The 13,654-nt window shown below is 43.1% G+C and overlaps 1 protein-coding gene across 7 annotated transcripts in view; it reads right to left on the bottom strand.

The window, feature by feature from the left end:
- FBXL13 (F-box and leucine rich repeat protein 13) overlaps positions 1 to 13,654 on the bottom strand; it is a 252,385-nt gene that overhangs the window by 200,111 nt on the left and 38,620 nt on the right. For all 7 annotated transcript variants that reach the window (XM_051848861.2, XM_051848859.2, XM_051848860.2 and 4 more), the window contains one exon: positions 11,954 to 12,118. In XM_051848861.2, the coding sequence (XP_051704821.2) occupies positions 11,954 to 12,118 (165 nt within the window). The remainder of the gene's footprint in view (positions 1 to 11,953; positions 12,119 to 13,654) is intronic.

The raw sequence follows: 13,654 nt of genomic DNA, 5'->3' as shown, positions 1-13,654 counted from the left end.
CCATATGTTCTCCCTGATCGGTGACAACTGACTGAACACCAAAAAGGAAACCTCCTGAAGTGAAATGGACTCTATGGGAAACGGTGACTTGATCAGCATAGCCCTGACTGCTAATGGACAACTTAATACATTATCCCTCTTTGTAGTTTTTTTGTCTGTTCTACTTAATATGACTGGTTTAATTCTGTAATTAATACACAGTTATTCTTAAGTGTTAAAAATTAACTGAAATGTGATCCCTGTTAAACATAAGAGTGGGAATAAGAGAGGGAAGAGATGTATAATTTGGGACATGCTCAAGCTGACTTGCCCCAAATGGTAGAGTTAAAAACATACCAGGGGATTCCAATTCAATCCCATCAAGGTGGCATGTACCAATGCCATCTCACTATTCCAAGTGATCAATTTCAGTTCACAATTGATCATAATGAAAGGACTAAGAGTCAAAGGGAGCACATAAACAAGTCTAGTACCTGCTAACACTAACCGATGGAATAAATATAGGGGAGAGTGATCCAACATGGGAAGTGAGATACTCAGCAGACTCATAGAATGGCAGATGTCCTAAATAGCACTCTGGCCTCAGAATCAGCCCTAAAGGCATTCGGATCTGGCTGAAAAGCCCATGAGAGTATTTCAGGCATGGAAAGCCAAGACACTCTGGCAAAAGATCTCTGCGAGTGAGATCCCAGTGGAAAGAACAGGTCTTCAAAGAAGGAGGTACCTTTCTCTGAAGGGAGGAGAGAACCTCCACTTTGACTATGACCTTGTCTAAACAAGATAAGAGTCGGAGAACTCAGAGGGCTTCCATAGCCTTGGAAACTCATGACTGGAGCATAGGGAGATTACTGATGCCATAAACAGGAGTGTCAATTGGTAAAGTCAACAACAGGAGTCACTGTGCACTTACTCCTCATGTAGGATCTCTGTCCTTAATGTGCTGTGTATTGAGATTTAATGCTATAACGAGTACTCAAACAATATATTTCACTTTGTGTTTCTATGGGGGTGCAAACTGTTGAAATCTTTACTTAATGTATACTAAACTGATCCTCTGTTAAAAAAAAAAAAAGAAAAAAGAAAAAAAGAAATTATCAACTCCCAACTTGACTCTCACTGGGATTAAACATGACAATAGGTCTGATCTGATTTCATCATCATTTAAAAAAAATCATCTATTATTTTTCACTTTATGTTTCTGTGTGGGAGCAAACTGTTGAAATCCTTACTTAATGTATACTAAGCTGATCTTCTGTATAATAAGATAATTTCAAATGAATCTTGATGTGAATGGAAGGGGAGAGGGAGTGGGAAAGGGGAGGGTAGTGGGTGGGAGGGACGGTATGGGGGGGAAGCCATTGTAATCCATAAATCGTACTTTGGAAATTTATATTCATTAAATAAAAGTTAAAAAAAAAGAGAATACAAATGCACACCCTTTGCTATGGACTTCCAAAGTCTTGCAGCTGAAGTTGAGAGAAGCAGGATGCCCTCTGCAAGCTGACACAGCCAGCACACCAGAGCTTGCGTTATTTATTTTTTGATTGTATTTATTTACTTGGGTGGAGGGGAGAAAGAGAGAGAGAGAGAATGCATAAGTGCACCCCGTCTCCTGGTTCACTCCCTAAACGCCTGCAACAGCCAGGGCTGCGCTGAGCCAAAAGCCAGAAACTCAATCCAGGTGTCTTCTGTGGTGGCAGGAACCCAGTGACCTGAGTCATCACTGCTACCTCCCAGGCTCTGCGTTAGCAGGAAGCTAGAATGAGGAGCAGAGCTGGGAGCTAAACTCAGGCACTCCAATATGGTGCACAGCTACATAACAGGCGTCTTAACCACCAGACCAAATGCCCACTCCAGACCTGAGTTCAGAATTAGTCCTCCTGCCCTCCTATCCCGCGGCTTCTCCACCACTCACCCTTCCACGTTCAACATATTACCAACAGTAACTGCTACTGCTGAATCACTACCTGCCAGGCTTTGCTCCAAGTACTTCAGATGCATTGATCCATTTAATCCTCACAATACAAACGTAGGAGACAGCATCACCATCATCATCTCCATCATTTCTCTTTTACAAACGAGTCAACTTGAAAAACGAACGATTAAGCAGGTGCCCATGGACACACAGCTATAGACAGAACCGACCCCCCAGACTCCAAGGTTTCAGAGCGGCTGCCTGTTTCTGCGATGTGGTTTTGCACACACACCCCCATCCGCCCCATCTTTGGCATGAATGGTTCCTCTTAAATTAACAGGGCCTCTTCTACATCTTAAAACTTGGGAAAACTTCGGATCAGAATCATTTGTAAACTCTTTAGCATTACCAACTAAGGCTAATGTGTTGAAAGTGAGGTCTACGGATAGGGCAGCCTTCTACCAAAAATAAATTGTTCCTAAAGCAATTTTTAGATGTTTTGTTTCATCTGCTTTTTCACCCTCACCACCAACCGAGCCAACACACACATAGTTCCTTGATAGAGTCATGCGGTTCTGAAACCTTCCCTTATCTGAAGTTCATAAGGTACACAGCCATGAAATCCGGAGCCGCTCTCTCTGCTTTGCTGAATTAAGGTCAGACTGACCCCTGAGGTTATCAAAACATGGATTTGAGAAGTCACTGGGAATAATACTCTTTTGTTTTTTACTTCCAAGGCATTTAACTAAGCAGGCCTGAACCATCTGGTTCTTCTACAGAATGGTAACAGTTTTAATAGCTATCCAGGGTTTTTTTTCCTACCCAAGTGAGAAGATGAGTCACCAGCATTGTGTAAAAGCTGAAGGTGGCTTGATAACTGCAAGTCCACACGCCATGGACCTTTGACAAACAGAAAGTCACAGCTGTTTAAAATGAAAGGCAACCCTAGTGCAACACTTACATTAAGCCAAACAATTTTACACTTTAAGACAACTGCATTACTTGACTACATTATTTAGACCTTCCTAATTCATCAACATAAGGCCTGTCTCTGTGTTGTATGCCAAACTACACAGAAGAAGGGGAAATAAACTTGCGTTTTCATGGAAAACGCTCTCTGCCAATCCTCCCACTAGCTCTGAGTTTGGCCAGCACTTTGGCCGATAGTGTATGAACCCTACCATCTGTTAACAAGGCTGCATTTGCTGACGGGTAAATGATACTAAGGAAAACGGCTGCAAAACAGAGCCTGTCTTGTTTCCATGAGTTGATGTAACTGAACTTAAAAAGCAAGCCTACAGTTTACATATTTCCAAAGTAAGTTCAAATTGTATCCTAGTCCAAATTTTTGTTTCTAATTAGTCCTTCAAAAAACATTAAGCAGCCTGTACATACAAATCTCAACTTACTTTAAAACTAACACTTCCAAAAATTATAAATAAACTGCAAGCCCAATTCACATTACATTTTGTGTTTTTCATGCCCCTTTCAAAATCAAGTTCTGAAAATTAATCAGCCAGACCAGTCTCCAAATTAAATGCTCTTTTTAAAATACCTGTATGCTTTTCAAAAATTAACTTTGCAAATTTATTCTTTATAAGCTCAATAAGCCCAAGTCCTCAAGGTGTTCATGTCAGAATTAGTTTCTAGTTCTATGCCATGATATAAATTAACTCCACTATTACTCATGCTTTTTTAATGGATATCCTGCACACAATTTATTTGATCGGGAAAAATTTGAATATATCTCTAAAAATTACATGGTGTTTTAATGTCATACAAAGGTTTAGTTTTTTTTTTTTGTTTTTTTTTGTTTGTTTTTTTGTTTGTTTGTTTTTGTTTTTTGACAGGCAGAGTGGACAATGAGAGAGAGACACAGAGAGAAAGGCCTTCCTTTGCCGTTGGTTCACCCTCCAATGGCCGCCGCGGCTGGCGCACCGCACAGATCCGATGGCAGGAGCCAGGTACTTATCCTGGTCTCCCATGGGGTGCAGGGCCCAAGGACTTGGGCCAACCTCCACTGCACTCCCTAGCCACAGCAGAGAGCTGGCCTGTTCCGGCGCCCCGACCAGGACTAGAACCTGGTGTGCCGGTGCCGCAAGGCGGAGGATTAGCCTACTGAGCCGCGGCGCCGGCCAGGTTTAGTAATTTTTAAAAAGTTACTCTTGTGTTTTCAAGGGTCATGCAACTACACAGATATATGGATCTTAATAATTGGATGTTTTTTGACAGGTAGAATTATAGACAGTGAGAGAAAGAGACAGAGAGAAAGGTCTTCCTTCCGTTGGTTCACTCCCCAAATGGCTGCTACAGCTGGCACTGCGCCAATCCAAAGCCAGGAGCCAGGTACTTACCCTGGTCTCCCATGTGGGTGCAGGGCCCAAGCACTTGGGCCATCCTCCACTGCACTCCCGGGCCACAGCAGAGAGCTGGCCTGGAAGAGGAGCAATCAGGCCTAGAAACCGGTGCTCATATGGGATGCCGGCGCCGCAGGCGGAGGATTAACCAAGTGAGCCACAGCGCCGGCCCCAAAATTACTGGATCTTAATTACTGCTTTTCATCTCATCAGTAAAATATGCACATATATTCTACTTCCTTAGAATTCTCCAAAAGAAAAAAAAAAAAAAAAAAAACGAAAGATACAGAACCTGCATAGGGTGGGTGCTGTGGTGCAGCAGGTTAAGCTGCCACTTGGGAAACCTGCATCCCGTACCAGAGTGCCTGGGATTGGATCCTATCTTCTCCCCCGCTTGTGAGCCAGCTTCCTGCTAATGTGCCTGGGAAGAAGCAAATAATGGCCCAAGTACTGCGTGCCTGCCATTCATATAGAGAGCTGGGATGGAGTTCCTGGCTCCTGGTTTAGCTTGGCCCAGCCAGGTTTGTTGCAGGCATTTGAGAAGTAAACCAATAAATGGAAGATCAATCGATCTCTCTCTCTCTCTTTTCCCTCTTCCCCCACCCTGCCTTTCATATAAATAAAAATGAAAAAATAAGCATTTTTAAAAGATACAGAAGCTATTACTTTAGCCAAAGACACAGGAAACCCAGGCTCTGTTCTCGTTTTTGTAGCTGTCTGATTTCGGGGATGTCATACTATTTCTCAGTTCTTCAGTTGTCCCTCTTGCAAAAGGTAAATGGTTAGCACAAAACTCTCTAAAACTCCATTACACCATGGTTTGAGCACTCTGGAAAATTCCACTACTCCAAGTCCCTGGGGTGGGGTGAGGCAGCTGGGGTGGAAGAAGTCGCCGGAAGCACAGTCATGACCCGTGATCATGGTATTAGAAAGCAAGACCTAAAATGAAAAAACTGCTGATGATTTTCATTGCCCTGAGCAACATTCCTACCAAGTCTACGTGCTTCCCCCATGATGCCATGGATGAGGGTAGGCAGGGAGCCGGTGAGCAGCGAGGAGCTAAGGACGGCCAACACCCATGCCGCAGACACTGCCCAAATCCCATGCCCTTCCCAGCTGATTTAACAGGGCTGAAGGCTCCGCACACCCACTCCTCATCACGCACCTGAGCCTCACTTCCCATCATGCACCAGATGCCATGACTCCTTGCTGGAGATCACCACGGGTATGCTGCAGACCCGCCCCAAACCCTACCTCCTCTGAATATTCAATCAGGCCTGGCCGGCACCGTGGCTCACTAGGCTAATCCTCCGCCTTGCGGCACCGGCACACCAGGTTCTAGTCCCTGTTGGGGTGCCAGATTCTGTCCCGGTTGCCCCTCTTCCAGGCCAGCTCTCTGCTGTGGCCAGGGAGTGCAGTGGAGGATGGCCCAGGTGCTTGGGTCCTGCACCCCATGGGAGACCAGGAGAAGCACCTGGCTCCTGGCTCCGGATCAGCGCGGTGCGCCGGCCGTGGCAGCCATTGGAGGGTGAACCAATGGCAAAGGAAGACCTTTCTCTCTGTCTCTCTCTCTCACTGTCCACTCTGCCTGTCTAAATAAATAAATAAAATTCAATCAGGCCCTGCCCTGAGCACCACACTTGTTGGGGGCAATTCCTCCTCATGAGGCTGCTAACACTCCTAGCTGAGTGTAGTTCTAGCCCTGTGCTTCTCAATTAACCTTGCTTTCCTACTCACCTATACCCACATCTGCTACTTGCATTCCTACACATGGAAAGGTAAAAGCCTGAACAAGTTTAGCCAGGGGCTTCCACAGCCCAGGCAAGGCTCCCAATCACACAACAAAATGAGATTTTACCAAAATGAGTCTAAAACCTCGATTAAGCCAACATAAACTCTTCCATGTTAGTTTAGGGTTTGGTGGGGGAAGTTTCGAGGCTCAAAGGCCCACAAGGCTGAAATTGCCCAGAACCAAATAGGAATAATTTAAACTCACTTTCCTCTGAGTCTTTGTGGTTTTTTTGTTTTTTTGTTTTTTTTTGTTTTTTTTTTTTGACAGGCAGAGTGGACAGTGAGAGAGAGAGAGAAAGGTCTTCCTTTTGCCGTTGGTTCACCCTACAATGGCTGCCGCGGCTGGCGTCAGGTGCTTCTCCTGGTCTCCCATGGGGTGCAGGGCCCAAGTACTTGGACCATCCTCCACTGCACTCCCTGGCCACAGCAGAGAGCTGGCCTGGAAGAAGGGCAACCAGGACAGAATCCGGCGCCCCGACCGGGACTAGAACCCGGTGTGCTGGCGCTGCAAGGTGGAGGATTAGCCTAGTGAGCCGCGGCGCCGGCCCCTCTGAGTCTGGATCCTGGACCTTTAATCACTGTATTGTCAAACTGAAAGATTGCTGCTGAGCAAACATGTACAGTTATAGCTCTGCTGTGACTGTGGGAGCTCCTGTGGCCCAGGCCTTCTTCTGGGCCTTCATCCCTTTATGAAACGGTTCGCTGACTCTGGAGAATGTGGTTATTGAACAGTTTTGGCTTTCCTGGTCGCTGTTCGTCATGGGGATTTGGGAGAGGGAAGAGCACTAGGCTGGAGTTTCTCGGCAGCACTCAAGTTTTGACTCCTGAAATGCTTGCTTGCTTCTTATTTTTTAATAGAAAACTTTTATTTAATAAATATAAATTTCGAGAGTACAACTTTTGGATTATAGCGGTTCTTCCCCCCCATAACCACCCTCCCACCCACAAACCATTCCCATCTCCTACTCCCTCTCCCATCCCATTCTTCATTGAGATTCATTTTTAATTATCTTTATACAGAAGATCAACTCTATATTAAGTAAAGATTTCAACAGTTTGCACCCACACAGACACACAAAGTATAAAGTTCTGTTTGAAGACTAGTTTTATTGTTAATTCGCATAGTACAACACATTAAGGACAGAGGTCTTACTTGGGAGCAAGGGCACAGTGATTCCTGGTGTTGATTTAACAATTGACACTTTTGTTTTTGATATCAGTAATCACCCAAGGCTCTTGTCATGAGCTGTCAAGGCAGAAGCCTCTTGAGTTCACAAACTCTGACCTTATTTACACAAGGCCATAATCAATGAGGAAGTTCTCTCCTCCCTTCAGAGAAAGGTACCTCCTTCCTTGATGGTCCATTCTTTCCACTGGGATCTCACTCACAGATCTTTCATTTAGGTCATTTTTTTTTTTTCCACAGTCTCTTGGCTTTCCATGCCTGAGAAACTCTTATGGGCTTTTTAGCCAGATCCAAATGCCTTAAGGGCTGATTCTGAGGCCAGAGTGCTGTTTAGGCTTGCTTGCTCCTTATCTGTAATATTTATTTCTCTGTCCTTCTCTTGGTTTACTTACTGCAGTCCACATAAACTCTTTTTGGGCACAGAGGAATGCTGCTTTAGATGCTAATACCTGGCAGCTCACATTCACACTCAATGAGACCCATTCTGCTGATAAACTCACCAGATGGCCCCACCCCTCTAGCGGTTAAAACATGGTCTTGTGACAAAGTTCTTGACCAAACTGCATCAACGAAAGTCTGTTCAGTGGAGTCTTGGGGAAACTTTGATTTTCCTAATAAGCAAGGACAGACAACCATTCTGTCTTCTACCACTGAGTTTTTTCCCTGCACCCATGTGGGAGACCTAGAAGAAGCTCCTGGCTCCTGGCTTTGGATCAGCACAGCACCAGCTGTTGTGACCAATTGGGGAGTGAACCAAAGGATGGAAGATCTCTCTCTCTCTCCCTCTCCCTCCCCCTCCTCCTCCCTCTCTCTACTTCTCCTTTCTGTGTGACTCTGACTTTCAAATAAATAAATAAATAAATCTTTTAAAAAAAGGAAAAATGAACTATTTTTTGAAAAAAAAAAAAGACATATTTACTTTTCTGAAAGAGTAACAGAGAAGGAAACACAGAACCGGAGAACTCTCCCATCTACTGGCTCACCTACAAATGGCACAGACAGGTCTGGGCTAGGTTGCAATAAATTTTAGAATTACAGATATTATATCCATCTCTAAAAGTCTCATTTAGTTCATTTTAAAAATCTTACTTGTGGAAGATGGCATTGTGCAGAGCAGGTAAAGCTGCCACCTGCCATGCAGGCAACCTATAAGGGTGCCAGCTTGTGTCTTGGCTGCTCCACTTCCAATCCAGTTCCCTGTTTTAGGTGAAAACTGCAATCTAAATAAAAAGACTACCAAAAAGGGCCAATTCATGGAAAACTACAATACATTTTTTCTGGGTTTTTGATTTAAAAAAATTACTGAACTTCTCCCTCTACCCTTTTGCTTTCTCCTTCCCATACAATTCAGTCCTAAAGCCGTTAGGTATTAGATTGGGTCACGAAGTGCAGGCACCCCTGCCAGGCTGGACCTGAGATGGCCAGAGCTGCATATGAGAATGAAAAGGAGAGGGCAGTCACTCAGTGGAGCACCCTGATACGGAGTTTTAGAGCCCAACAGGGTAAGAAAGGTATCCCTAGGGAGGAATAAGCCAGGGTAGGAAAAGGAGGCCAATGTGAGGGAGCCTGGCTTGTGGGCTATTGGAGCCACCAGCCTATTGTGTTTGGATAATGGTTTGGCTGTCCCCAGGACCATGTGTTGAAAAGTTTTACATCGATCATTAATGCGTTCATTTTAATGGTTGATGGATTAAGGCTTGATCCAATTATGATGCCAGGGGTGGGCCTCATGAGAGGTCTTTAGGTCACTGGCTGGTGGTCCTCAGAAGGTTGACCGTAGAGGCACAGTGTGTGTCCTGTCTCTCTCTGATTCCTGGCTGGCTACTTGATCCTTGTTCTGCCATCCACCACCCGCATCAGATACCAGACCAATAGAACCATCCAATCTTGAACTTGCAACCCACAACACTCTGAGTCCAGATAAATCTTCCTTCCAAAGTAGCTCCCCTCAGGTATTTGTTGTTGTATGAAAAGCTGACTAAAGGACCCCCCAACTCCAAATCCTGTGCCATTGATAAAATCCAATGAGAGGAACACAACAGAATCAGGTCTGTGGCTGTTTTGTAAAAATGCATAGCATGAGTCTACTCACAAGGAAACATGAAACCAGCCCAGACTGAGACACATTCTACAACAAAACTTGCATAAGTTTCATGTCAAGGTAATGAAAATTCAAGAAAGACTAAGGAACTGTTCCAGACTGAAGGAGACCAAAGAGACACAATGACCAATGACAACATGTGATCCGAGGACTGGACTCTGTTGCTAGAACATTACTGAAACAGCCAGAGAAACCTGAAGCGGGTCTGAGAATTCTGCCTAGTTCAGAGGAAATATACCAAAAATATTCAGAGGTGATGATACCTTGTGTTGGCAATTTGTTCTCAAACTGCTCAGAAAAACAAAAATCCTTTGTACTATACTTGCAACTTTTCTACAAGTTTGAGATTCTTAAAAATAAGTGTTTTGGATAAAAGATAATTAACTGTATAAAGCAAATATAATAAATTATATTGTAGAGTTTATAAAATATAGAAACAAAATATATGACAATAATAGCACAAAGCCCAGGAACAAGAAATAAAAGCATACTCTTGTTACAGTCTTGCATTAAATGTAAAGTGACATGAAAAGTTTCATGTAATTCATATATACAGATTTAGGAACACAGTGACATTTCTTCCACCCACCCCTTCCTGCCCATGCTCCAACTCTTCCTCTCTCTCCCTCTCACATTCCCACTCTTAATTTTTACAAAGATTTATTTTCAGTTTACTCAATGTTCATATAATTAACCCTACACTAAGTAAAAGAGTTCAACAAATAGTATGAAAAAAAAAAACAAACAGTTCCTCAACAGAAGAGACAAGGGCTGTTAAACAATCATCGAATGTCAAATGTCTGGAGCTGGTGCTGTGGTGTAGCGGGTAAAGCTGCCGCCTGCAGTGCCGGCATCTCATTTGGGCACCAGTTCGAGTCCCAGCCGCTCCGCTTCCGATCTAGCTCTATGCTATGGCCTGGGAAAGCAGCAGAAGATGGCCCAAGTCCTTGGGCGCCTGCACCCATGTGGGAAGCCTGGATGAAATTCCTGGCTCCTGGATTCAGATCGGTGCAGCACGGGCCATTGCAGCCAATTAAGGAGTGAACTAGTGGATGGAAGACCTCTCTCTCTTCTCTCCCTCTCCTTCTCTCTCTGTGTAACTCTTTCAAATAAATCCTTTTAAAAAAAATGCCTACTTCATTCCAATACATTACATTTCAGGTACTCAATTAGTTACCTTGGGTCAGGGAAAACATATGAACTGGAAGTCTGTGACATCTTAAAAATGCATGTTATAAACTTTAGCACTGCCACAGATAAAGTAAATAAACATTAATAGTCAACAGCATAGGAATTCACAGAAAACAAATAAAAAACAGCTAAATGTAAGAATTATGATATGACTTAGAACAACAATTTAAAAAGGCATATTGATATGGCAATATTAACATGAACTAAAAATAAAAATAATTAGCTCAAGAGTGATCGACTTTATTTTTTTTTCATTTTTTTTATTTAGTAAATATAAATTTTTAAAGTACAGTTAATGGATCACAATGGCTTCCCCCCCATAATTTCCCTCCCACTCACACACCTCCCATCTCCCGTTCCCTCTCCCATTCCATTCACATCAAGATTCATTTTCAATTATCTTTATATACAGAAGATCAATTCAGTATATATTAAGTAAAGATTTCATCAGTTTGCACCCACACAGAAACACAAAGTGTAAAATACTGTTTCAGTACTAGTTATAGCATTACTTCACATTGGACAACACACTAAGGACAGATCCCACATGAGAAGTAAGTACACAGTGACTCCTGTTGTTGACTTAACAATTTGACACTCTTGTTTATGGCGTCAGTAATCTCCCTAGGCTCTAGTCATGAGTTGTCAAGGCTATGGAAGCCTTTTGAGTTTGCCGACTTTGATCTTATTCCGACAGGGTCATAGTCAAAGTGAAAGTTCTCTCCTCCCTTCAGAGAAAGGTACCTCCTTCTTTGATGGCCCCGTTCTTTCCACTGGGATCTCACTCACAGAGATCTTCCATTTAGGTCTTCTTTTTTTTTTTTCCCCCCAGGGTGTCTTGGCTTTCCGTGCCTAAAATACTCTCATGGGCTCTTCAGCCATATCTGAATACCTTAAGGGCTGATTCTGAGGCCAGAGTGCTATTTAGGACATCTGCCATTCTATGAGTCTACTGTGTATCCCGCTTCCCATGATGGATCGTTCTCTTCCTGTTTGATTCTATCAGCTAGTATTAGCAGACTCTAGTCTTGTTTGTGTGATCCCTTTGACTCTTGGACCTATCAGTGTGATCAAATGTGAACTGAAATTGAGAGTGATCGACTTTATTACACAAAGCTTTAAAATTCCTTTCATCAAAAGATTCCAGAGGCAAGAAAAAGCTTGAAATGTATGGAGTGGAGGGAGTCACCATTTAAATTCCAGACAAAGGGCTAATACTGCCCATACGTATTTGTAGAGTGCTATTATGAACCAATATTAGAATTAAAGGAATTACAACTGAAAAACAAACAAAATGTGAGCAGTTAACATTTAAATGTGGAACTAATGGACAAAGACATACATATCCTGACTCCATACTGTATGTACAGAACAAGACTGCATTATTTCACATATATCGAGTCCATACAAACCTGGGATATTGCTTTTTCAGGTAACAGCGAAATGTCACATTCTGGAAGGTCCCCCACAAAAGAGATTTCGGATGAACTTAGTTCAGGCGAACTGGTTTCTTCAGTGGTGACTCTGAATTTTAATTTACTTTTCCATCTTTTCAATTGCCGTTCATGTTTTAATATCTGCAATGAAAATAGTTTACAAATTCCATTGAACTGTAGGGGTGAGATGACAGATATAAAGCACAGAACTTCACATAGTAATTATCACTTTCACGTGCATTACAGTGTTCTACACACGTTTAGTATTCTCTGAATGACCACAGCGTTAGAAATCACTGCCACCAGCGGTCATACTGAATTGGCACAGACAGGCAGCCACCTTGCAGATTTCAGCTCGTCTCCTCCTACACAGAGAGGAAGTTGAGGCCCACAAAATCAAGGCTCTGGTAATGGTAGAACCTGCACTTGGGCTCAGATGGGAGGTGATGAGCATAGAAGAGGAGTTGGAGATTATTTGAGAACTCGCCAGAATGACTGCTATAAATCTGTTTTAATTTTTGATAGATTACTGGAAATCGTGTAATAAATAATATGCTCTAAAGATAAGTAAGTATTTTACTAACATCTTCATACACATATACATACACATACACAATTCTGGTGTGTGTGTGTGTGTGTGTATAATATATATTTAACACGTATACACAGGCACTTTAAAAAGTTTGTGGAATTAAGACATAAATTGTTTTTGGAACAAAAAATTTTTGAAATCTGTACATACAAGGGGTGTTCAAAAAGTTCATGGAAATGCATATAATGAAAAAAAAAACACATAGATTTCAAAGTATTTCTGCACCCAAATAAACTTTTGTCTTACTTCCCCTCTCCGAACTTTCTCAGCCCTCATATACACACACCAGAGCCCAAAGAAGAGCAGATGCTGGGGAGGCGGCCACACAAGTGCTCCCGGCTGCGCTCCCAGCACTTGCCTGCCATCCCCACGCCACCTACATGACTGTGCAGTGACTGTTAAGCCGACAAATCTATAACTACAAGAACAGACTTTCTCTAAGCATTCAATTAAATATTTTATATAAATACGAGGATATTTCCAAAAGTTCGTGGAAACTTAGAATTCAAAGGTAAGATTTTTGATATAAAAAAAATTGAGCTCCATGCAGTTTTTCCATAATACACATTCTGTGAACGTTTTGAATACTGCAAACAATATGCATTATATATATTAATAGTTATCAACTAGTGCATGTGAAACACCGTGCTGTGTTGGGGATCAAAGAAAACACAACCTGCTCTCAGGGATGTCCAGCTTAAGGGGGAGTAAAAGACGCTGGTCAGGTAGGGTTACCTATTTCACCATTACACTCAGTAATCAGGCATGGAAGGCAGCCACCGAAGCACTAGCTTTAGCACACAAAGTGGTAGGGACCCCTGGATGCATAGACTCACCCAGGGGCTCCCAAATTGGAACTGTGGAACGGGCACTGCTGACAGGATAGTCCACAGAAGACAAGGGCTAGAGGGCGCCTGTAAGAACAGCTCGAGACCTGTAGCAGACAGACTTCTAGAGAGCAAGAACCATGCTTCAGGCCTCGCCTCTCGGGGTCCCTGCAGACTCCAGGACTGCTCCAAGCACTGGGGGAGTAATAAACCTCCTCCTGCCCTCTAGCTGCCTGTGTGGTATCAGCAGTTTCAACA

The sequence above is a fragment of the Oryctolagus cuniculus genome, chromosome 3 (assembly GCF_964237555.1).
Source record: "Oryctolagus cuniculus chromosome 3, mOryCun1.1, whole genome shotgun sequence".
In the NCBI taxonomy this organism is placed as follows: Eukaryota; Metazoa; Chordata; class Mammalia; order Lagomorpha; family Leporidae; genus Oryctolagus; species Oryctolagus cuniculus.
The sequence above is the reverse complement of the archived record's forward strand: the minus strand, read 5'-3'. Positions and strand labels throughout refer to the sequence as shown.